The sequence below is a fragment of the Gopherus flavomarginatus genome, chromosome 15 (assembly GCF_025201925.1).
Source record: "Gopherus flavomarginatus isolate rGopFla2 chromosome 15, rGopFla2.mat.asm, whole genome shotgun sequence".
Classification (NCBI taxonomy): Eukaryota; Metazoa; Chordata; order Testudines; family Testudinidae; genus Gopherus; species Gopherus flavomarginatus.
Genome location: NC_066631.1, coordinates 11,281,188 through 11,306,603, shown reverse-complemented (window position 1 = coordinate 11,306,603; position 25,416 = coordinate 11,281,188). Strand labels below are relative to the sequence as shown.

Here is a 25,416-nt window from a genome sequence, read left to right as displayed (position 1 = left end):
ACCTCTGGGTTTTGATTGAAGTGTGCTCATAGTGTATTAATTCACACTAGGGAGGAAAGGTGCCCCATTGCTGGTAGAAGAATGTGAGGGCCCCCTCCCAAAAGTGTTCTCCCTCCCCCCCCAAAGTATCTGTGGAATCATAACATTAGTAAAGTTTAGACTGTAGAACAGCCAGTGTAGCAGGCATTACAAATCAAGCTCAAGATATTCATAGGAGTTGGTGTAAAGTTTTATACTGATTTTTTTCCCCCAAAGTTTTCCCATCATTGAACTAATTCAGCTCCTCACATAGAAGAGGTATAGACAAGGCTTTGGGGAGCTGCCAGCACCTTCTCTAAACCAAAACTACTCCATGCAACCTGACTATTGAAGTTGCTCTTGGCTGCAGGAGCAAGTAGTGGGATGTTTTCAGTTGAGTCCTGGTGTAAACAAAGCAGTCTACCCTATGTCAGATGGAGTACCTACTTTGTGTTAAATAAAATGGATTGCAAAGGAAGGGGTAGGTTGGACAGTGGCTGCTTTAAGAAGGCCTGAAAGATTTATAGGGAAGTTTACTTTTAGTCCCATCTCAAAAAAAAAAAAGGCATTGGAAAAGGTTTAGAAAAGGGCAACAAAGTTATTGGAGGTATGGAACAGCTTCTATATGAGAAGAGATTAACAACAGGGGGACTTTTCAGCTTAGGAAAGAGATGACAGAGGCCTGTAAAATAATGATTGATGTAGATACACTAATAAGGGAGTGTAATTTACACTCTAAAAGGAACTAGGGGGCTACTAAAATGTTTTTTAAAAAACTGCTACCTATTAATTTCAAGTATTTCTGCACATAACACCTAGTCAACCTGTGGAACTCTTTGCCAGAGGATGTTGTGAAGGCCAAGCCTATAACAGGGTTAAAAAAATTAGATATCCTCCATGAATGTATGTCCACCAATGGCTGTTAGCTAAGATGGGCAGGGATGATAGCCCTAGCATCTGTTCGCAAAAAGCTGGGAATGGGCAATAGGGGATGGATCACTTGATTACCTGTTCTGCTCATGCCCTCTGAGGGCATGTCACATTGGCTACTGTAAGAAGATAGGATAGGGGGATGAAATGGGCTTTTGGTCTGACCTAGTATGGCCATTCTTATGTTAGAATAAAAGGCTGGCAAAGGGATATTGTGATACCAAGGAAGAACTAACATGGCAAGATGTAATTCTAAAGACTCTTGATAAGGTGCCAGACGTCCTCTCTAGCATATTAATCCAATATCTTCCCCTTTTTGTAGGGCAAGAAAGCTCACTGCATAGTAAATCCTTCAGCATAGCCACATGAAAAAAAGGTAGGACATGCTGGTATTCATGATAGTTAAGCAACTTAAAGCTGCTGTTCTATAAAGAGGACCTGCAAGCTAAAGGGCACAGTTTTGTTCTTTCCCTTTACAGGCAGTTGGTAAAGGGAGCCAGGGGAAGGATCTTCTTTTTCAGGTAGTGGCTGTTCAGCTTAAACTGCAGAAGTTAAACCTTTCCAATCAAGCCTTAATAGATGGGGTAGAGTACAGTAGAGGAAGGACTCCTGCCCTTCCCCCCACACTATAATTCCAATTGTGCATATCATTTATTGCAACTGTTTGCCTTTGCTGGTACATTACACCTCCTGTTCATTTTATTTAATGAAAATCCACACCAATTAATGCATTAGCTTCAAATTAAACCACAGGCAGTGCAGAATGAGACTGCTCCAATAAAAAGGGGGGTGGGGGGAGAGAAAAAGGTTTATAGTAAGATGAGCCTAGTACAATCCAACTTGCATCCCTGCACAAAACAGAATGAGGCCCCTGTTCCCCCCAGGACCGGACTGCTTGGCTCCTTGCTGTGGGGTTAATAATTCTGCAGATTTTAGATATCACTTATTCATCTGATCTCAAAAAATCCACCCAGCATATAGTTTTAGACTCTAGAGTGGAATGTTTGCTCCAGATCATGGAGGCAAAGATTCTCTTTAACCTATGCTGGCTAAAATATCAGTCTTATTACTACATCCATGTTAACACAGTAACATAGCTGCTTTATAATACAATAAAACAGTCATTCCCTGACATTCATTCTGAAATGCAGAGAGTCCTGTATGTATTGTAATTTGAGTCTGGTAATTAGGATCTACTTTATTCCCACTCTAGATCTAATCCTTAGGCACCAGAAAGAGTTAGTAACTGCTATTCCTGTCATTTTAAAAAGTAAGAACCCTCCTTCCTGCTATGATCTAGAAACAAGAACCTCTTCAGTATTGCCTGTTTCCAGTGGGAGCAACTGCACTTGCTAAGAAAAAGGATTTTGCTTTACAGCTAACTGCACCTACTGCTAGATTTTGTGTACTGTCTCCTCACTATATATATACACACACACTCATAGCAAGAGTAGAGCTTCTCTGCCTTTTGAGTGACACCATACCACAAAAAACGGGTAGTGCCACAGACAGCAGTAAAACACATTCAAACTGCTGATGGGCCAAAAGAGCCAACTTGGCACAGACTGGAAACCTTGGCTAACGGTTGCCAGGTTCCAGTTTCTCTCAATACTTTGATTTTGTATCAAACAATTGAAGGTGCTGGGAAAAAAAAAATAGTGGATATCTATGGTTCCCCCCTCAGGCCTAGAAACATGGATTTAGTCTGTTCAAGCTTAAACTATAGCAGCAAGACAAAAAGCAAATGAAAACCAGGAGACAACTTTCTTGGACAGCAGCATCACTTTGTGTGGACAACTGAGGTGCTAAATAGCAGCTTCTGCTTCTGTTTCTTCCTTTTCTTGCTTCCCTTTTCCTCTGTAAAGAAAAAACATGTATAAAAATTTTTTTGGCTTAGACTAAGCCATATTTCTCCCCCAGCTACAGTGATCTTCCCATGTCATGGTTAATAGGCTGAGGAAGAGGGTTAGTTTCAATGTAGGTACCTAGGACTTTGTTTTCTATTGCTGAGGAATTTTTCCCACCCAAGGCTATAGAATTTTAGGACTTTTTAAAAACTACAGTACTAGCCCTTATGGCGGCTACAGAGGAAGCTGTCCAAAGGTGAAACACATGCAGTCTGATGGGTTGTTTTCTGGGTCTCTAGAGTTTTAAATAGTCAAGCAGTATGAGCTGTTATTGCTGTCATTTTAGTAGCTCTGAACTAACATACTTATCCATCACACTGCTGCATGCAGGCAGATATTGGGTAGCAAGGATAGGAGTAGCTTGCCTCTAAAGAAGGGGTCACTTGAACCCCATTCATAAAGATTAGAAATAATAAGTACATCTCCTTCCCACTGCTAGAAACAGTTCTACAACAGTTATCTGTCATCAATATGGAGTCTACAATACATTGCAACTTTCATGGAAGCATGAAACTGAGCATAAGAACAAGGACTAGTGTATCAATCAATGCCCATTCATTTAAATTAAAGTGTCTAGATATGAATTAGTTTAGTATATGACTACAATTGGCTGCAGAATTCATCACTGTAGTGCCGGAGGCACAAAAAAGAAGAATTGAGGTGAGCTGGAAAAGCCAGCAGAAGCTGGTGCATGATGACAACCCAAGAGACATTTGCATGCTGTGCCTCTAAGGTCCAAGTCAGGTGCAGTCCAGGGAGAGAGAGGGCAAAGGTGGTTTTAAGCCACTTCTGTGCCTATGAGATTCTGGACTTGTTGGAGGCTGGTGCAACTCACTGCAGCTGTGTGTTAAGGTGGCCTCTGAGCAGCTCCACAACCTAGAACTGTTCAGAAGGTTTCTAGTATTGGATGTTACAGTTCCATCCCCAACATAATACGCTACTACACCTGGACTTACATAGGACCTCATATAAGCCTTATACAGTGCCAGCACTGGGGGGAAACTTGCCCAGCCAGTGATGGGGCTTTTATGGCCCCTGTACACTGGGAAGGACTCCCCGCACTGCCAGGGAGCTCTGCACGTTAGACTTTAGGTAACAGACTGCTTTGTTCTTACCAGAGAGGGGGTCAGATGTGGACGGTTTGTCCAACTTCAGGAAGGCTGCCTCAATAGCTTGGCTAAAGGAATTCTGGAAGCTGGGCACAGGCATACGGTCAGAGTTGTCACTCTCTCCATCACTATCCACTGGAACAAGAGGTGCCAGGGTATTCTGATCTGGAAGAAAGAAGATTTCTAGAAAGGCCACAGATGATGGAAAGGTTGTGTTGCTGAGGTTGTACAAGAGCACTTTTATTCAGGAGCCATTACACCTGAAATTTTGCAAGATAATCACTGAAGGTAGGGTTTCCTTACCTCTTGAGTTTGAGGCAGCTTTGGGCCACGTTTCTGGCTTTGCTTTTCCAACTCTCAACATCTACCAAGGGAGGGGAAAAAAGCATACATAAGAAAGCAGACCAAGGCCTATCAGCCAGCATCCCCTCCCACACCCCCAGAAGTTACGGAAATCCAGGCCGTTTGTACAATAAAACTTTCAAGCCAGAAAACAGGACGTTGCCTAGTATTATGGGTCTTTTGCTAAATATTATCACTGATTAACTGAAGAGCAGAGGGACCATCCCATCTTAGCAGCCACTAGGACTGTACTTGGACGTCTTAAAAATTTCAGACTAGTGAGGAAACAGCAAGTAGGATAGTCAGCTGGGCGTTCTGTTGCATATGCAACTTTAAGGGAAGGGGATTTACCTGGGCAAAGGAGGGTAAGGGAGACTCTTCTTCCAGGCTTCCGATACAGAGTGATGGGCTAGCCAGGCTGACAGCAGTTGACAATGGAGTTGAGACAGACTCTGCAGAGACAAGATTCAGTCAGTTAACAGGAAAGCTAATTACATGAGCAAAATCCCACATTTGTGCAATGGACGAAAAAGAAGCTGGTGCCAGCCAAGTCAAACAATGCATTATAATAGTCCCTAATTTTCAGCTTTCATCTCAATATATCTTATAGATATTTCAGTTTCCCCCTCTGCTATTTAGCCTCTTATACAGATTGTCCCAAGATGTTTTTGTACAGGGACACTTACTAGAGAGCAAGTGACCAAGAACTGTCTCTGAATGCTGGAAAGGAGACCCCAAGGTGAGATACACCTAAGGTGGTGGAGTCATTGACTTGATCCTTCTTGGGACTAACATGGGAAAACATATCCTATATTCAGTGTTAAGGGTAGCATGGTTCGGGTTACAGTACACAAGAAAAATAAATGGTGGTTCACCCAAGGCAGAATTGTACAGTTACTTACAAACCTTCCCAGCTCCCCTTGGGAGTGGGGGTCCATTTCTTGGAGGCAGCTATTCCTTTTCCTACAATATAAGGCTTCTTGTAAGCATTGCATTGCAGCCACCACTCAGACCCAGGATATAGACAAGACATAATGGAAGATAGGCAACAACACTTATGAAGATCTATACTTTAGTCCTATTTCTGGGTGTTGAACTTTTGGATTTCACACTAATACCCAAGGGTTCTGTGGCCAGCAATGAAAGTCTAGCTTTGTGTTCTGAGTCAAAGCCTGAGGGAGGGACTGCATCAATCTATGCATTCTTCCAACTGTTCACCTGTGAGAGAGACAGAGCTTCTGCCAAGAAGGGACAAAGAGCAGCTCTGGTTATCACTGCTGATGAGTTCTCCTGAGCAAGCACTGAAGGCAGGAAACTGCTGCAGGTTTTCTAAAGCAATGTGGACCTCAGGATCTAGAGAGAAAGCCAGAAAAAGGTTTTAATAAGAACATTGCTTAATATGGAGTAATTGGTCACAGGTGTGCAAGTGCTGAGTTGTTTCAAGGGCTTTGGGAGTAGTCTCTTCCTTGAAGGGAATGTAACAATACTGCCACCTTGAGGAAAAAACCAAATAGAAGCCTTGCTGCTGAGTAGAGGTAATCCCTATGCAGATGTTTGCTTCTCCTTCACCTTTCCAGCTGAAGGGATTAGTTTAGATTTAGAGACAGAATCCTGGGAGTTACATTAAGACAGTATATCCTTTCCATGGCAAGCCCGCCACCATGTTCTTCAGCTTCAATGTTAGTTGTGCAGTTTCTGTTAAACACTTATTTGACCCAGCTAGCACAACTTATGATCTCACCGTATAAGGAAAGGGTGCTAGAGTGCTACAGCAAGCCCAGTCTATGGCAAGGTTACAAATGAATACCTAATCTATCATGGCAGGCCCCCCAATCTTCACCCCAATGTATTAACCCCTAATCTGCAAACCTCACGCCTTCCGAGGATTTGAAGAGATGTAGAAACCCACCAGTTGTGGGTAAGCAAGACTTACACTTGCCCTGCTTCTTATTCTCCTCCATCTCAATTCTGCGTTCCCGACGCCGCTCATCACGAGCTTTTTTCTGCCGCAGGCGTTTCCTCTTTTCAATGTCATCTAAGTGTCACACAAATAATAGGAAACCACGTAAAAGCTAATACTTGGTAATGCTTTTTCCAGTTTTGGAGCACTATTACTAGTTGATCATTAACTTACCCGTAAGCCAGTTAGTGCAGTGTCCCACCCCAGTCCATACTCTTCTCTCCCAAACCATTTGTCTAATCCACACAAATAAAAACCTCACTTGTTGCAGACAAGTCAGGATTTCCTTAACCTCAGCAGGGCAATTCCTAGTTCTAGCTAGGATAATCATGAACTAGTTTGACTGAGCAGCAAGCGAGCCTTTTATATTCCTGTTATCTATTTGTCCTCCCACAGCCACAGAAACAGACATCCCTTCTTCCAAACTCTTTATGGTTACAGGGCATCACCCATACTGGGAAAACGAACGAAAGTACTAACCAGAAAATGTCTCAAGGGTCTCCTTTGATATCACAGGTGGCTTCAGAGCCAGTTCACAGATGCTGAACTCGCAAGTGAGAGGCAAGTGACAAAGGTAACGATGGCGCTGTCGCATATCCTGAAAGGAGAAAAGATCTGATATCTTGTTGCAGCAGAACTTGCAAGTCTTTCCCTTCGCAACCATCTATGTCATCTGCTTTTTAGGAGGTGACATTACTCTCACCCACTAAACACTTGAAATTCTAGGAAATTGTCTTGGAAATGGTTATGCCAAGTACTCCCCATTCATCTGTTCTCAGGAAGAGGAAACAAAAGCAACACCAACGAAACCAGTCAATTCAGGGGAATTGATATTAGACATTGCTGCTTCCAAAGGTGCCTGAAGAGGATCCTAATCCTACCCCCAGCCTGGGGGAAAAAAAGTGCTTCGGCAAGTATTGGAAAGTGCTTGACAACCACTTGACAACCCTTTCCTAATAGTATCTTACCCACCATCAGCTCTCAACTGCCCTCCCTAAGAAAAAGGGCCATGACTGATAACACAAGGGAAAGCTACAGCAATTACCTCTGTCATAGAGTAGCCAGTTATCTCCACCACAGCTGCAATGAGCTTCTCTGGACTGTTCTCCAGGCTGCCATACTCATGAACAAGACAGCGAACATTCACAGGGTGAAGATACATACACTGTCCATCCTCCGCTACAAAGGAAGAAATTCACTTGTCACTTCTCTACTTCCCACTCACCCTTAACTCCCCTGGAACTACTGATTTCTCAAAGCCACCCATCTCCCCACAAAGTGTCAAACATTAATGGTAAGAAATGTTAGACTTTCTTCTGTGAAGTTCTGTTTCATAGAGGTTAATTAACAAGCTACAAATGCCTCCTCCGGGGCACTTTTTTTTGGTCAACATTTACCTCTCCCTCCAGAAACAGACTCCATTCCACTAACCTTGGTAGAAATAGTAAAAAGGAGAGCTGCTGCTCAAACGTCCACTGTTGGCTGTAACTTTAGATTCCTGGTAGTTACTTTCTGATGGACTAGTTTCTTTTGTAGCACACACATCTGGTACCACCTCAGTGTCCACCTCAGGTACCTCCTCCTCTTCTGCTTCCAGGGGAAGAGGAAAGGAGCTTCTAGAATCAGAGCAGGCTTCCACCATCTTTTCATCAAATGCAGAAAGATATTCCAGAACACACTGTTATAGCACAAACAGTGTAGAGTCAGTATCCAGCTCACATCATCCCATTCAGAAGAAGAACTATAATCTCTGGTACACAAATGCTCTGTGAAGGATAGATATCCTCAGTGCCTGCTCACCTTACACTAGAGTGATGAGGTGGAGTTAGATCCTAACTGTGCTTGTCTTGGGGGAGAAAAGGGGACCAAAAAACCCACCTCTCTCTCCTGGGAAGCTGCAGGCTCCATGGCCACAGAGGGCTCCATCAGGACCAATTCTTCTACAGCTGCTGTAGCTCCTGCGACATCACTATCACTACTCTGGTCCAGTGAAGTTAGAGCCCTCTCTCGATGCTACAGGCCACCCCAAAAAGAACACGTTTCAGTGTATTTATTTATTCCAGGAGACATGATAAACATCAGTATCCCCTCCCCTTGTGTCTCAGACTGCCACAGATCAAGACTCTCTCTCACCCAGTGGCCACTTCTATAATAGAGGGAGACACCAGCTTACTTAGAAAGAACCTCTGCAGGCCATCTGCCACATACTGGCTTTGAAACAAGCAATTGCCTGCAGGTTTGGTTAAAGAATCATTATCCCAATAATTAGCTACTCCTGGCACAAGGAGAGCCTGGCTTCACCAATGGTAAGCTTCCACAACTACCTCTACAGTTAAGACACTATTCAGAGGCTGGTGGTATTCCAGGTGGCAGAGTTTGGTCAGTAACAGTGATTGGGGTGCATGTAGTTTTTATTCCCTTTCAGTGTTTATATTGCTGCTTTTGATTGGCAGGTGTCACCAATATCAAACTACCTTACCAATATTCTGTGCCCCAAAGGAAGAATATTTGAGATTTTAACTATTTTCTTTCATTACTATTGCAGATACTGAATCACCACACATCTCTATATTTAGATGCTTAAAGGATTCTCATCTCACTCGCCCATCCCCCCAAAATCAAACCTGCTGTTGGTACTTGGCCTCCATTAAAAACAGTTGTCATGAAGTAACCATTATCGTCCACCACAACTAGGGGTCCTCACCTTCAGTTCCTGGATAGCTGCCTCAATAAAGCAAGCCTCAGGGGTGTTCTTTTCCTCCTCGTACTGTTGTAATAATGCTGCTTTCTCTTCCAGTATCACCCACTGCAGCACCTGCTCCCTGGATGCCAGCAGCAGCTTAGAGAATTGGCTGTGCTGCTCATCTGGCCAGGGAAAGAATATCAGTAAGACATCCTTTGCAGATACCCAGTGTGCAGCAAGCTCCAATTTCAAACTCTGCCATTCCTATTAAAATCTCATCTACTCTCTTGTTGTGGGCAAGTCTGCTAGGAAGACTAGATCTGCACATAAGCAATGTTGGTGAGAAGTTACTAGGATAGGAGATCAGTTTATCGTAAATCCCAATAGCAAGTTATGAAATTAAATCTCCATAAACATTTAAACAATAATTTCTGCACTAGATATTTGTTTTAGTGACTTGGTCACAAACACACTCTGCACATTTAAAGAACACACAAAGGGCTTGTTTTTTTTAAAAAAGGGATGGGCTTTGGTCTCTTTATGAAATAAGCAGTGCCTAGAAGGTATTTGCTGCCTTAACCCCCTAGCAGCATCAGGAATAGCAAGTCTGATCTTCCCTGATTTTGATGGAGGACCTCAGAGCATGCTGGCTCTCATTCTGAGGGTGGGAAACTCAGTCTCAGTTTGGTATTAAACTTGAAGTTTAAACAGATAAAAAACATTTCTTTTGCTCTGTCCCAAATTAATAAAAGCAATTTCAGTGTTTGAAATCCCAATTAGAAACAAACTTTTAAAAGGACAGTAGATATCTTCATTCCTTTAAATCCAATCCTCACCCCAATTTCATAGTGTCACTACAGAGCAAAATTAAGAGTCTCTTAATCCCCCCCTTGTCTGTGTATTTTGCATATCTTGCCATATTTGGATTTCTTTTAAGTGCAAGCTTAATGCTGAAATTTTCTGCATTTGCAATTATCCTGACACCAAGTCTTACAATATCCCTGTAGTGCTGTATGTTTTGTTTTTTACCCAAAGTTACTGATGCACACTCAAATCTTAACTTTTTAAATATCCAAGGCAAACATCTGAAATGAGTTCTATGCTCCAGGATCCTATAATGGGAGACTGACCTTTAGAGCTAAGTTTACAGTATTTCCTCTTACAGGATTGGTTGAAAGACCACAGATGAAAATAACCCATAAAGCAGCAGTAATAATATGAAGAACCTCATCACCAGTCACACAAGTTGTATCATTGTTGTATCCATTAGTGTTTTAAATGCATGGAGGAGATGGTATGATGGGATACATTTAATTGCCAAAATTAGGCTATGACTATATAAATAACTATGAATTGGAAAAGGTAGAGAAGGGAAGACAAATTATGAGGCATATGGAACAGGTCAGAGAGGGGAGGGATAGCTCAGTGGTTTGAGTATTGGCCTGCTAAACCCAGGGTTGCGAGTTCAATCCTTGAGGGGGCCCATTTAGGGATCTGGGGCAAAAAATCTGGTTGGGGATTGGTCCTGCTTTGAGCAGGGGTTTGGACTAGATGACCTTCTGAGGTCCCTTCCAACCCTGATATTCTATGATTTTATGATCAAGCCCCAGATAGGTAATATAGTTTTCACAGTTTCCCCCACTAGAAGATTCCACTGGTAGAATCATGCATATGCTGTTCCTACACACAGCATCTCTGAAATAAATTTAGCATAAACTACAGAATAAATCAAATCTAAAATAATTCACTCTGCTGCTGAGCCGAGGGGAGGGGGACAAAACCAAACAAAAACATGGGGAACAAGAACAGAGACCAACAAAAGGAAGTGAGCTCTGCAGTGATGCACTAATAGTTATGAAATACTGAATGTTGGCTTGTTCTGTACATTATTCTGGGATGGCAGGGCCTTGCAGCACAGAAACTAGAGAAGTATGTATGATGCAAGTTTATGGAAGGGAGTTATGGAGTAGGAGACTGCATGTTAATCATTTAAGAGGTGGTAGTTAACTTGATCAGTATTTGAAAGCAACATTTTGTAATCGGCCCAATATAAATGCACCTAGAGTGAGGTTTTCCCATAGCAACCAGCTTCCACATCCAAGTTTTAGTCATACATGCAGCCAAAGTTCCAGGAGAGTCTTCCTGAGTACCCACCTCCAAGATGAATGGGGTGCTCTACATTCATCCACTTGGATTTGGGCAATGCTACCAAAACACTTTTCTCCCTTCGCATTAACTGCATTGTAATGGTGTCCCCAACTGCATACTGGCGTGTTTCCATAGCAATGACACTGCAATACAGGAACAGACTAAGTATCAAGAATTAATTTTACAGAAAGATGAAGGGATTTGAATTGTCTGCAAGTCTTACCTCTTGAGATCCTTCTTGTGAATAGACCCATAACAGATGGGACATTTGCTCCAGGTTTTCTCACTCAAGGAGAGATAGTGCAGAATGCATGCCCAGCAGAAAATATGTCCGCACCGGGTGATCTTGGCTGCAGTAGGTGGATACAGGCATATTGGGCAGGAGGGCACTTCATGGCTACAGATTCGCTGGATGACCATAAGAGAAGCATAATACAAATAATTTACTAAAACTAGAGATTATAAATTGAGATATCTGTTTGGGAATTTGTTGCAAAGTTGGCCAAATATTTTTGCCTTCTAGAGAAAGAGACAAGACAGACTGGAACCTTTCCAAGAAAGCAGGGATAGTAGATTTCTTCAGGTCACCAAGATGTTGATCATATGGTTTAGCAATTTTAGCAGGAACAATGTTTTTAAAATGCGCATAGGGTAGTCGGTAGAGCCATCTACAGGATGTACACTGGAGAGTGACAAGGATAAGGCTTGGTATCCTAGATTAGTTTCCCTTTTCCTGTGTTCACTGACCCCCAAATCCAGGATTACTAGCATTGCCATCTGAAAGCAACTAATCTTGCAGGCAGCAGTGGACTCCTTGGTGTCACCTTATTGACTTTACAACCTAATTACACAACTAAATATCTCTGTATCTCCCAGATTAAAGAAAAATCTATGGGTCCTAAATAAACGACATTAGAAGAATAGACAATGTGTTTTATGTAATGTATATGTAATCTGTTTAAGATTACTGGGGGAAGTATGCACACGAGTTTCCAAAGAAGCATCAAGCTCAGGATAAAACAGTAAAAACACTCCCTCCCAAATGCATGCACCACATCATAGATGAAGAGTATCGAGAGAGAGCGCTATTTTCTAGATCTGGTTAGAATCCTGGGGTGCTTCAAGTAGCTACAGATTTTTGTTGTGAGGCAAAAAAAGACGTTTGCCCATGCACAGGATAAGAGTCTGTAAAAGCATTCTACACAGCACGCTTCCATCAACTTCATCCCTGTGACCTTGTCAGAAGGCTGACCACATTTCTGCATAATACTACGGGGAAAAAGTGAAGTGAAGTGAAGTGTCAGAAACACTTAATATTCCTAATCAACTTCCATCCATAAAGCACAGAGGAAGATATCTTCTTCCTCATAATACTCTTTGGCAGTCTTAAGCTCCTGTTATGTACAGTCTTTCAAAAGTAATTCCCTGTCAGATTCTCGTGTCACTCATGCAATACTGGAAGGAATGAGACTTCATGGCAACTAAATTCACATTATGTCAAATGGAACTAGAGCAACAGGTAGGCACTTTTTTATATTAGATAGGTAGATGAAAAGAAATACATTTAAAAAACCCATCCCATCACTACTGACCACTTGCTCCACAAAGTCCCAGTTGACCAAGGTATCTGGGTCAGCAAAATTCACTGTGTAGTCCTGCTCCTCAGACACTACAAACTGGCAGCTGGAAGGAAGACACAAAGGCATAAATTGATAAGTCACCTATTCCAACTGTGTCCAGGTGACGGCAGAAGTGGCCTTTGCACTAAGATCCTCAAGAAACCAAGTCATATGCTGGGTATGTGAAAAGACTTGAAATCTAGGCTGACCATGGCCGGCAGTTATCAGTGAACCTAACAGGGCTAAGGTCAGAGCCAGCACATCTTTGGACAGTTCTTCTCCCTGCAGTTTGGCCATCCTGCCTGGAGTTCTTGTCTGAGTACAGACTAAATGAAAGGGAACTTATGCAGAGGAAACAGCTTTCTGTAAAGGAAACTATTGAAATAGGTAGAACACAAGGCAGGAAATCACATACTATTCAGACAAGTGCTATAGTAAGTCTATATAAATAAAGTGTATTCACATTTTACCATAGTATACAAAAATGCCAATGACTGCAATTTTAGCAGTACTTTTCATGGTCTTAAAGGAAGTGATCAGATACAGAAAATGTTGAACCTGCCCCAAATTAGAGATAAAGCCATTAATATATTAGCTTGAAAAAAAGTTCATCTGCTATATTGACTGACTACCTTGATTATTGATGCATTCAGTACATATTTCTACACAAGTTAAAATTAATGTCACCTTTAAAGACAGTATAACTATTACAATGTATCTGTTTAAAAACAAAGACCTCTGCACATGAGGACTTAAAAATGGAGACGTGCTTTGATCTCAAAAGAAGAAAGTTTTAACATCTCACCCTACTAAGATGGATTGAGTTTGTTTTGTTTACACCACATTACTCAAGTTAGAAAGGAAATATGAACTACTTAAGTGGTAAAGGGACCACAGGTCTTCCTGGACCCAAACAGGGAATATTACATTTTACAGGTGGTGCTTGAGTATTTGGGCAGAAGGGTGTGTTACCCTTTCCATCCTTCACACTCAGTCCCTTTAACTGCATTTCCTTTGTTTTCTCTCAGATACCAATATCTCCTTTTATAATCAGGAAAAGAACATATTTCACCCTTCCGTATACACACAAGGTAACCCTTGCACCAATACTGTGGAGACAGAACTTCAGTAACCAACACGGGGCGCGGGGAGACCACCACAAACATTCAGTATAATTAAATACATAATCCCCTCACTCAGTCACCTACACAGAGTGAATACATATTCCCTTAAAGTTCATTTGTATGAATGTCTAGGAGCCCTGATCTTCCACTCACTTGGCCTGTAGGAAGAGCTCTTTGTTGAAGGGTTTGTGTCCCCATTTGTTCCTTTTCCCCCAGTTGCTGTGACCATTCCCATCAAAGTGACCTCCTTGGCCACGGGGTTCAAAGGTGAAGTTCAATAAGTGGTTCAGACTAATCTTCTTTGGACCAGAGAGCTGGGCAGGGCTGAACTCTGCCCGTTGAACCTCTGCTACCTAAAAAAACCCATCACAAAAACAAACAAGACACAAAGGTCTGGTTAGAATTTTCTGGAAGCTGGTACACTGCAACCTATCAGCACAAACACAGATCCATTCCCTTCAGCGATATACAGGGAAATGCACTACCCCTACCTACTCACCTTCTCCCACTCCAGATCTGATACTAATACTACAGCATTAGAAATGCAAAGGAACTTAAAGTTAAGATTGAGTTATCTTTTTCCATTGTACAAATGGAAGTGTAAAAGCAACCTATGCAGTGAAAGTGAAAGCTTTCTTTTTAATCCTAAACAATTAGTTTTAGAGACATGGGTAACAAAAGCTATTTTTAAATGACAACATCCCTTTAAAGAGACAGTATTGCAAGTTTTAGGATCATTCCAGAGATTTCATGATTTTAGATTAGTTTCCATATAGTTGAAATGGACAGAATTAGAACTCAGAAAATATAGAATATCAGGGTTGGAAGGGACCTCAGGAGGTCATCTAGTCCAACCCCCTGCTCAAAGCAGGAACAATCCCCAGACAGATTTTTGCCCCAGATCCCTAAATGGCCCACTCAAAGCTTGAACTTGCAACCCCAGATTTAGCAGGCCAGTGCTCAAACCACTGAGCTATCCTTCCCCCATACAGTAACTGAATGTGACACCTCTACCTCGATATAACGCTGTCCTTGGGAGCCAAAAAAAAAATCTTACTGCTTTATAGGTGAAGCCGCGTTATATCGAACTTGCTTTGATCCACCGGAGTATGCAACCCTGCCCCCCGAGCACTACTTTACCACATAATATCTGAATTTGTGTAATATCAGGTCACGTTATATCAGGGTAGAGGTGTATTTGTAGATTAAATTGCTAATTTACAAAAAATGGGTGTAACATGGTTAAATATGCCAAGGGGGAGGCAGACCACCCATAGTACTTTACTGCCTTTACTCCTCACTAGATCACATCAAGGCTAGTCGGATTACTTTGCTAAATATTCCATCATGTGGGATTCAGAATACACAAGTGGTTGGACATAAATGTGTCAGAAAACTGTACATGAAGAACCTGTGTTTCACAATATGTATGTGGCCTGTCTATACACCCATTCCTCAGACTGTACTTCTGTTCGTTTCACTGGTCTTGTTACTGAAGGAATCTCAGACCAAAGAGCATCCTCTTCTGAGATGTTGCAGAGTTGTTCTGATCTGGCATCTCAGCGATGTTACCACCTCACGGTTCTTGCCCTTCCTAGCCCAGAAAGGGAACACAGGAGACCTAACTAGGAGGTCAGAGTGATCCTCTCGTCCCATAAAAAGAGGCCTTGCGGACATGGCATTACAATTCTCACCTCATCTCGTCTTCCACCATTACAAGAGCTAAAAAGTTTGCAACTTCCCCCAGTGCCCCCTCTCTGAGGGGGCATCTTGTTAAAAGCTTTGCTTTTCTGTGAATTGGAGCGACGGGACTGGCCAGAAAAGTTCTCATTTTTTGAATATGAAGTTTCTTTTTTACGATTGTAACGTTGTTTGGATCCACTTGCATTCTTTCCATCTGAAAAAAAAAACAAAAAACAAGTTAGACCTCACAAGCTCAGTGAGATACTTCCAGTGCTTTTCTAGTGGCTGTCAAGTAATTTATGCCTTTAAGACAGGACTGCATTTGGCCTGGATCATTTGTATACCAGTCAGTATTGTCTTGCTGTAGACACTTATCCAGAGCTCCAAGGCTTCTCTAACTACACCACCAAACCCACAGCAAAATACTTTTCAGGCACATTAGTATCCAGGAACCTATGCAGCAAATAAAGGAAGAGACTTCTTAGCTGCCTTGAAATAAAATGCAGCTAAGTTGCTTCTATTGTCTGGATTCTTCCTACCATGGATAGTTTCTATGCAGAATCAGCTCCTTAATCAGCATTTACTGAAATGTACACCAAAATCTACCACTACTTAGAGCTTATACTAAGCAAAAAGGACCAGAGACATAAGGCAGGTATGTAGCTGAACTGAGGATAGTATGATACTACACAATTCATTCACAAAACTAGTTTCAGGCTAGAATCAGGAACAGCCACAAGCAGGGTGTGTTTAATTAGAACAATTTTACACCAAGTAATCAAGATTGAATTTTCTAGCTTCCAGTGTTTTTCCAAAACACTCAATAGCCATCATTTAGTTCTTTATTCTGGGAATACATAGGCCTGACTTACGCTAGAGATATCTGTCACTGCAAGGCAGCTTACATCAACCTAAACATGTAAGTGTCTACACTAAAATTTTGCTCCTGTCAACATAACTGCCCCGCTATGCTGACTTAACTCTACCTCCACGAGAGGCATAGAATCAATGTCAATGTAGTTAGGTCAACACAGCATCAGCACAGACACTGTGATGCTTACATCAACTGCTTTCAGAAGCAGTCTCACAATGCCCTGCACTGACAGTACAGTTGGTACAAGGGCTCCTGATGAGGACTTGCACTGCCAACACAAGCAGTATAGTGTGGACACAACACAATTTAATTACTGCAGCAGTTGTATGCCTGACGTAACTTCAGTTGACAATTTTGTATTGTAGACATGCCCTTAGTTGATTATGTGAGTTTTCATGTCTAGACTGTGTAAAAGATACCACCATGCCTGCATTTGTCTGTCTCTAGATCTCTCACATTGCTCTATTATGTGGACTTCTCTTTTTTAATCACTATTATCTTTATTTCCTTTTCTCCTTTGTGCTTCTTTCATCCTAAGCCCTATGCTTCGGGCAGTGCAATCCATCAGGCTCTTCTTAAAAACCCACTTCTTTCACAACACACCACTACCACCTTTGGTCTCCCAGTGTATTTATCTAACCGGTGTTTTAGTCAGTAAATCCCCAAATCCTGGAGGCAGGGATTGTTTGCCTAGTGAGAGTGCCGAGCACTGTTGGCATTTTAACACAGAAAGCACTAGCATCAAGCACAAAGTGGTGGCTTTAATTCTAAAGCTCACAAGAATAGAAAGCAGTCAGATATTCTAAAATGTGTACAAGAGTTGCTAATGCTTCCTAGACTATTACAGAGGATCTTTCCATAACATTAGAAAGTACTTCCCTCTAAAGTTCCAGTGAGTTCTTAAATGTAAAATCAGGTTGAGTCCAAACATGGCAATCCACTTCCCTGTGTATTAACCTGGTAATGCCACTAGATACATTTGTTTCCTGAAACAGAATAAAATTAGAGCTTAATATTCAATATCAGCCCATAGATATGCCAATACACCCTTCCCTCTCAGAAAGGGAGTTATCATTGCATCAGGTCCATTGTGACTTATCAAATCTAATGCCTCACAACAGCACTAGAACATCAGTTGCATCTAGATCCACATATTGGGAAGTAGCAGGCTTCTGCCCCTTTTTCACCACTCAGGATTCTGCATAAGTCTTCTACAGCTAACAGGTTCCCTTCTTCCCTATTTTAAGATCATATTACTTACTGTTCCACTAACCCTGGTAACTATCTTCCACTATCAGAGGGGTAGCCGTGTTAGTCTGGATCTGTAAAAGCAGCAAAGAGTCCTGTGGCACCTTATAGACTAACAGACGTTTGGAGCATGAGCTTTCGTGGGTGAATATTCACCCACGAAAGCTCATGCTCCAAAACGTCTGTTAGTCTATAAGGTGCCACAGGACTCTTTGCTGCTTTTATCTTCCACTATTACTCCTGAGTGACAGGCATCAGGAGCAATCCAACTGCACATTCATAGTAACCAGATGATCTCATTCATGTCTATTCTCCACACTTTTCACTGCAAAAATTTCATTTCTCCCTCCTGAATGCCCCCCAAAAGTGTGTTCAGGGAACAGTGAGAAGGGCTATGCATACCTCATGACTGAGCATCCAGACGCTTTTAAAAAAATAAATAAAAAAGCAAATGTATCTGAAGACCAATTAAAGCTTTAACCTCTTAGTAGAAAGGAAATGCACAGGATGGAAATGTGTAGCCAGCACATTTTAGAGTTGTGGGGGGAAAAACTAGTTTAAGAGGCCTACTGCATCAGTTTTCACAGTTCAGATTCCAGTGGAGTCACAACCCCATGCAATTCTGAATTTTACTTGTTAGATGTGCCTGTGATTTCCAAAGAGTGATAATCGTGCAGAAGATGATCTTCAAAATTAAGACTAAAGCCAAACACCTTTCACATGACATGGAGAAATAGGAGGATAGTAATCAATCATTAGTTAAGCAGCAGGGAAGTTTTCAAGAGGCATTATGCAACCACTCTGCCATTATTTACTGGCAAAAGTGGTCATGTACTTGGCCTAATGGCAGAGCCAAATTCCGAATTATTGAGAACTCAAACAGGTCCTACTATTGGCATCACAGCATGTCTTTGAATTGTGCAACAGTTACAGTGCACATGGGAGAGACTGCAAGTCAGTCTGACACCTTAGGGGCAGTGTTTTATCTGGAGAAGCACACCAGTTGCAGCTAAATATTTAGGGTGTAGCCAGGCCTGGACTCTGGTGATTTGGACAGACCAAGTGTAGAGAAGAAGCTGTAATTTACACCACTGAGACTAGGATATCGTCTCTGGTAGAATTAAAATTCATTCCAAAGACAAGGAATGGCTATTGAATTAGCTATTTTCATAAATTAACTTTAAGTCTATATGGAAAAGCCAATAGAGCTGAAGTCCATCACTGAACAGCCTTCTTACATCTACAATCACTGTGCATACTCTAGACAGGTATAGACCTCCCAGACCACAGCAATTTTGGGTTCTCAATTCATGAGCACAAGGGGACAGAAAAATGTATCTGCAAACAAGGGGGTTGTCAGGGTTCCTTCCTCACTCTGAACTTAGGGTACAGATGTGCAGACCCACATGAAAGACCCCCTAAGCTTATTTACCAGTTTAGGTTAACAGTAAGTTGCCCCCACCAAGCGTGTTCCAAATCTTAGGGGAGAGCCACTTGGAACTCTGCCTTCCCCCAAGTCCCTAAGCCTCCCTTTCCTGGGCAGATCTGAGACTAATCCTTCTCCTCCCCACAAGTCCTTACACCCCTTTTCCTAGGTTGGCTTGAGAGTCTACCCTCACCAATTAATCCTAATGAACACAGATCCAAAACCCCCGGATTTTAAAAACAATGAACAAAAATCAGGTTCTTAGAAGAATTTTATTAAAAGAAAAAGTAAAGTTCATCTCTGTAAAATCAGGATGGAAATAACTTTACAGGGTAATCAGATTCAAAGAGCCCAGAGGAACCCCCTCTAGCCTTAGGTTCAAAGTTACAGAAACAGAGGTAAACCCTCTTAGTAAAAGGAAGACTTACAAGTTGAGAAAACAAAGATAAAACTAACACACCTTGCCTGGCTGTTACTTACAAGTTTGAAATATGAGAGACTTGTGCACAAAGATTTGGAGAACATGGATTGATGTCCAGTCCCCTCTTAGTTCCAAGAGTGACCACACCCAAAAACAGAGCACACAAAACAAAAGCCTTCCCTTCTTTCCCCCACCCCCAACCCATTTGAAAGCATATTGTCCCCTTATTGGTCCTTTGGGTCAGGTGTCAGCCAGGTTACCTGAGCTTCTTAACCCTTTATAAGTTAAAGGATTTTGGTGCCTCTGGCCAGGAGGGATTTTATAGCATTGTCTACAGGAGGGTTGTTACCCTTCCATTTTAGTTATGACAGGGGTCAAGATAACTGCATAGCCTCACTTTTTTTAGATTGGGTCAGATTACTTCTTGTCAGGTGTGACAATAATCTTCCCCTGCAGTTGACAGCAAGGAAATTTCTCACCTTAGTAAAGCAAACACAAAATTACAGCCATTATGAACATTAAATTGTCAGTTAACTCTTACCAGAACATTCCTATCACATTACATCCCTTCAACCTGACTCAATGGCTTTTAGGCGTTTCCCCTTTCATCATTATAATGACAACTTTACTGCATCAAACTTTATGGTCAAGGAATGTGCCTTTTGACCAAGAATCCAGAATGGTATAGACTCCAGACACCTTTTCTTCACAACTTTACTAGATGAAGGCAGTTTCCCCTCTTCAGGATGGTCTGCATGAAAATTCCCAAGATGTCCAAGAACCTCCAGGGTTGTAGTAAATCAAGATAGAAATGAGAGAAGAGTCAGATGTAAAACCAGAGAAAGAGTATGAATGTCTAGTCTTGCTGCAAAAGCTCATCTTAGAGCGGATTGCCTATTTCCCTACAAGTACAGGAAAACTGCTTTTCTTCCCTCTGATTGTTTTGGCAGGCAGCATATCAGAAAAAAGCATCTACTGTCCACTGTCATCTTTCTTCTCTGATATGCCTCAGTTATGGATTTCAGGGTACTATGAACTGCCTCTGGTGACCTCTCCTACCAAAAGGTACTTATCCAGCTGTCTTCTGTATTTAGAATAAAATTTAATTCAGAATTTTATTCCTTGGCCTAGAAAAAAAAGCTTTCAGTTCCTGTCCCTACCTCCACTTCACAAAAAATGATTTTAATGACAAGTTGTTTTTAAAACATGTACATATCATTTCCCAACAGGCCTTTGCTACTGGTTGCCAAACGAACATCCTCACTTGAGGGGCCCTGCTCTTTGTTCCAGTCTAATGAACACTTTTGAAAGCATTAATCTTTTCTAGAACTGTTAATCCAGAACCAGCACATTTTAATGAAGCAGGGCTCATTTCTTATAGTTATCTTATTTCAAGTATATGAACTATAGGTAGAACAGATCACATTTCTTATCTTTAATTGTGAGAGGTGGGGGCCCCTCAGACAGGGGAGCACTGTGTTTAACTTTTCAAAGGTTGAATTCACATTTAGAACACTAGCAGTTCTATAAACTGTTTCAAGGTGCACCCTGAGCAGGAGCACAGGGTGCCTAAGCCACAAGTCAGAAGTTGTGATAAAGTACTCTATTCCAGTTTCTCAGCTGTTCACAGCAAGTGACATTTACAGAAGTGCCTAGATGATTTAAGAGCTTAATTTCCACTGAAAGTCAATGGGATCTAAGATCCTAAATCATTTAATTCTCAATTGCATCTACTTGGTATCCCTCCAGTTTCAGAGAGATTCTCACAGTTATTTGCTGACTTACAGCTATATACAAAAGCAAGCAAGAGAGCTATTGCATCAATACAATACAGCTATATACAAAAGCAAGCAAGAGAGCTATTGCATCAATACCTTTGAGACATTAGAATGGTACCTGAATGGATATACATTCAGATGTTATACAAGATTCAGAAGTTTAGTATTTATTCAAAATGTTAAGTCTAGCATTAACACAATTTTTAAAACAGCTCAGTTTACAGCTTCTTGCAATGTAACTGACATTAGCTGTCTAGTTTATTCCAGCCTACAACCTGAATTACAAGCATAAAAAAAAGTTGAAGAAATCCTTTCAGGCAACCTTGATGCCTCAAAAAAAAGGTACAGCCCCCAATTTTTCCACTTTGGAGTTATTTAGGAAACAGCTTAGAAAGGTTAGTGTGAAACATTTAGACATAAGAACAGCCCTTGGTATATTCTCTTTGTATTAGTATATGGCCTATAGGTCATACTTTTGATATGAAGTAGGAATCTTTGAGGCTCTGTTGCTTCCTTACTGCTTCTTGTAAAAGACAGCCCTATGACTTAATTCTTCACTCAGTCCTCCCCAGAGTCCCAGATTCTAACGTATGATCTCCATTTCAGTTATATTAGCATCCCTCTTCTGCAGCACTGCCAAGTTGGAGAATGTTCTGCTGGGGGATGGGAGAAACAAGAAACTTTCACTGCAGATTCCCTGACCAGTGCACCTCTCTCTAGGCTAAAGGGTATCAGAAAACCATGGAGTTGTTTATATTTCTCTGGACTGTCACCGAGCAAAGCACCAGATCCCCACCATAGGAAGCAGGCAAGCATCACCACTGTGCCCCATTTTACAAATAAGAAGGATTTTACAAGAGCATTTCTGGCAGAACTAGAATGGAATATAGTTCAATGACAGATCCACCATTCATCCATTCAGTCACAGTGCCTTTCAGAATAAGTGTATGTACTGTACTTGGCTGTTCTGTCTAATAAACCATCCTGTTCCCCTTCCCCCTACATGGCCAGAATCCCAGAACTGTTCAGTATCCTCCCCTTCCCCCCTCCTAGTAGCTGGCTCACTGAGGATAACATTTTTTCCTTTATCTCAAGTGGCAGAGGTCTGTGCTGGGAGTCTAAAAGGCCCAGCTTCAAACCCAATAGGTATTGACTCATGAAGGGATCTTAGTAGAACTTGGTTTTTCAGTTTTTTAAAAAGAACCCATGTATTTGACTCTCAATGACAAAAAGCATCTTTAAAAACTGGGTTAAAGTTAAAATTAATGTCAGTTACAGTGCAGCCTAAAAAGAATGTGTCACACTCCAGTTGCTTCTGTGAGAGATCCAGATCAAGTATGTCAAATTGAAGGGCTGCCAATACATGACATATGCAGTGAAGTCTTGGGGAGAAGCTAACACCTCAAGAGTTAGAGCCACTTATTTCAACTGCCTATGGCTACTCTTTGAAGCTTATTTCATTTCACTGGCAAACTCGTCAAGGTATACATTGCCTTTACGCCAACACACTTTTTTATAACACAATTGAGACAAACCACCCAAGAGGAAAGAAATTGAGTACAAGCCATCCCAGCACCATTCCAATTAGACTGTAATGTGCATAATTCTGTGTCAAAGAGTCCAGCAATATCAAGTATTGTTGCAAATTTCAATACTTAGAGACAGGACTGAACTGTCAAGAGTGTCAAGCTCCAGGAACTCCAACTACCTTGGGATGGAACTGCTACTGCTAAGCACTTCTGACAATCAGACCCTTAGCTTAAATAATGTAGTGCAATGGTGTAGACTGATACACAAGGTAGTTTATAAACTATTAGTCAGAGAAGCTATGTGCAATAAGAGTCTAAACGGAAATGTTATAGTTAACTACTATAGGTTCATACAAGATCCCTTTAGTACTAGAGTGCAAGTGTGTCAAACATATGGCTGCAAGATTGATCCAGCCTCCCTGATGTCTCTTTATGGCCTCCATGACAAACTATGCAGAAAACATTCATTAAGAGTTTTCAGTACTCATGGTTGCAAAGAAAGCCTTAAAAATGTGATCCAAGTGTAAGCTAATAAGGGCTGTCTTCTCAAAGTCTGCAGGCAGCCTGAAACAAGGGCTCTAAAGCTCAGTTACAAGGTTACTTCACTTGCTAAAAAGATGAGCAGTAAAATGGGGAAAGGAATGGAAGTGTTCCCCCTTGGAAGAGAGAACTAGGAGTTGCTGCAGTTAAGGGAACCTGAGGGAAAGACAGAACACAAACAGGGAAGAGGGAGAGAAACAAAGAAGAATGGAGAGAAACAAAAGGGCAGAAATAATAATAGTCCTGATAAGCATGTTCTCCCAAGAGGTACTGAATAGGTAACAGTGATAATGAGATGTTCAATTTCCACTTCTAATTTTGATCCCAGTATAAGCCTCCTGCCAAAAGGAAGCAGTCTGTTGTGGACTGAGTAATGTATGTAATTCTAGATTTATACTCTGTCCCATTAAATGTGAGTGGAATTCAATCCTCTCCACCAAGTAACTTTGACACCACTCATCTTTAATTAGACCAACGGATGAGGATTTATTATTGCTGGATTTTGGAAGAGCTTGGAACAAAGCTTCCCAATATTTAACTTTGGGCAAGTCCCAGTCTTTCCATCTGTAGTTAAGATATTGCCCTTGCCTCAAGGAGGGTCAAGTTGCAATTTGCTCAGACATTCTAGGAAGGAAGCCACCATTCAAAAGACACAGTTCCACTTCAGGTCACATCACCTGGATATACACCACACTCTTCTATTAACACGACAAAGGGGTTAACTCCGTGGTTTGAGCACTGGCCTGCTAAACTCAGGGTTGTGAGTTCAATCCTTGAAGGGGTCACTTAGGGATCTGGGGCAAAAACCTGTCTGGGGACTGGTCCTGCTTTGAGCAGGGGGTTGGACTAGATACTGTCTGAAGTCCCTTCCAACCCTGAGATTTTATGATCCATACTCAGGAGATAATAGTTCTGCTGAAAGTTTAAGCGAAGCAGGATATAGAAAGGCCAGAAACTGATAGAAAGCTTCCTTTGTTTTTTAACAACATAGTGAACTTCCTGCTTCCAAGAGGCTCAAGCGATAGCATGGGCAAAGTGACTGTCCATTCCTGTACTACACAAATGGGAGTAAGAAAGTTTCCTTAGACATCCCCCCTGCCCCTCCAAGTGTGTCTCAGTGCTGACCTAAAGAACACCTACAAGCAAGAGAAGTTCAAGTTTCCAAGCTCCATTCAATGATAATACAGTGGCAATGCACGCCAAGCATAAAATTCTTGACCTCTCCAAAACTACTAGAGATGCCCAGTATGTTAAGGGCTAGAAAGAGGAGGACAACAGTGGATCACTACCACCTGGGCTGCAGACCAACCCCTTGGACACTTAGTATCCCTGCCCCACGTCGACCTCCTGTGGGTGTTGTTAACATTTTCCAGAAGCACTAAGCCCTCCGACTGTTACACAGCCTGGAATCCCAAAAGGGACCCCTGACCCGTCCCTCTTAGTGCGCAAGACCTGCCAGCTCCGCTCCCTGGCTGGAGACTCAGCTACACTATTATCCCAGCGCCCCTTCCCCCCGGGCCCGTCTCTTACCGCCTTTGGGCTTAGATTCCCCCGCAGCCGGCCCGGCTGAGGAGGAGCGAGTCTGCTGCCCTTTGCAGCCGGCCGAGGAGCCAGGGATCCCGGAGCCGCAGGGGCTGTTCTTGTCCATGTCGGAAGCTGAGGCGGGGGCCGCGCTGGACGAGCTCTGCAGCATCAACGGGCGCCCCGACGGCGCTGGTGAGTGGACGGCAGCGGCTCTGGACTAGGGGGTAGGACGGGCGCTGGGGGAGGCGCCGGGAGCCCAAGCTCATGGCCCGCGAAGGGGACCGACAGGGACGGCGCAGCGCTGACTCGGCCTCCTTCATGGCGACATCTTCTCGCTGCTCCGCTTAAACAGAGAGAGCCGGAGGAGGCCGGGCCGGGCCGGGCCTGCGGGGCTCCGGGGGAGGGGAGGCGGGGTGGCAACGGGACGAGGAGCCCCGCGGGGCCCGGCACTGGCTGCGGTGCGGGTGGTCGGCGCCGCCCAGGCAGCGCGGGCTCCTCGGCGCCGCTCCTACAGCTACCGCTTACTGTAGCTGTTCCCCTGTAATGGCGACGA

General features: G+C 42.5%; 1 protein-coding gene and 1 long non-coding RNA gene across 3 annotated transcripts; both read right to left on the bottom strand.

The window, feature by feature from the left end:
* Positions 1-1,625: 1,625 nt before the first annotated feature.
* On the bottom strand, positions 1,626-25,416 carry RNF10 (ring finger protein 10). Of its 2 annotated transcripts, none has more exons than XM_050923592.1 (17): positions 24,870-25,416; positions 15,535-15,737; positions 13,994-14,193; positions 12,690-12,780; positions 11,321-11,505; positions 11,104-11,240; positions 8,971-9,131; positions 8,145-8,279; positions 7,698-7,947; positions 7,312-7,445; positions 6,747-6,864; positions 6,240-6,341; positions 5,525-5,659; positions 4,658-4,758; positions 4,268-4,328; positions 3,971-4,129; positions 1,626-2,805 (listed from the first exon to the last, which is right to left on the bottom strand). In XM_050923592.1, the coding sequence occupies exons 1-17, from the start codon at positions 25,030-25,032 to the stop codon at positions 2,729-2,731; spliced, it is 2,412 nt and encodes an 803-aa protein (XP_050779549.1). In that variant the 5' UTR covers positions 25,033-25,416; the 3' UTR covers positions 1,626-2,728. The 2 variants fall into 2 exon arrangements, with proteins under 2 accessions (XP_050779549.1, XP_050779550.1); XM_050923593.1 differs by having other exon boundaries at positions 7,698-7,944.
* On the bottom strand, positions 19,325-21,414 carry LOC127034634 (uncharacterized). The gene is made up of 2 exons (XR_007769443.1): positions 21,320-21,414; positions 19,325-21,272 (listed from the first exon to the last, which is right to left on the bottom strand). It is a non-coding gene; the product is annotated as an uncharacterized LOC127034634 (long non-coding RNA).

Bases quoted from the DNA above. Each gene is read 5' to 3' on its own strand.
- RNF10 (XM_050923592.1), bottom strand. From the start codon at position 25,032: ATGCTGCAGAGCTCGTCCAGCGCGGCCCCCGCCTCAGCTTCCGACATG. The intron at 6,342-6,746 runs GTTAGTACTTTC...TGTGACACTTAG, and splicing joins GACCCTTGAGACATTTTCTG to ATGACATTGAAAAGAGGAAA. The intron at 5,660-6,239 runs GTAAGTCTTGCT...CTTTCTCTCTAG, and splicing joins GAATAAGAAGCAGGGCAAGT to ATCCTGAGGTCCACATTGCT.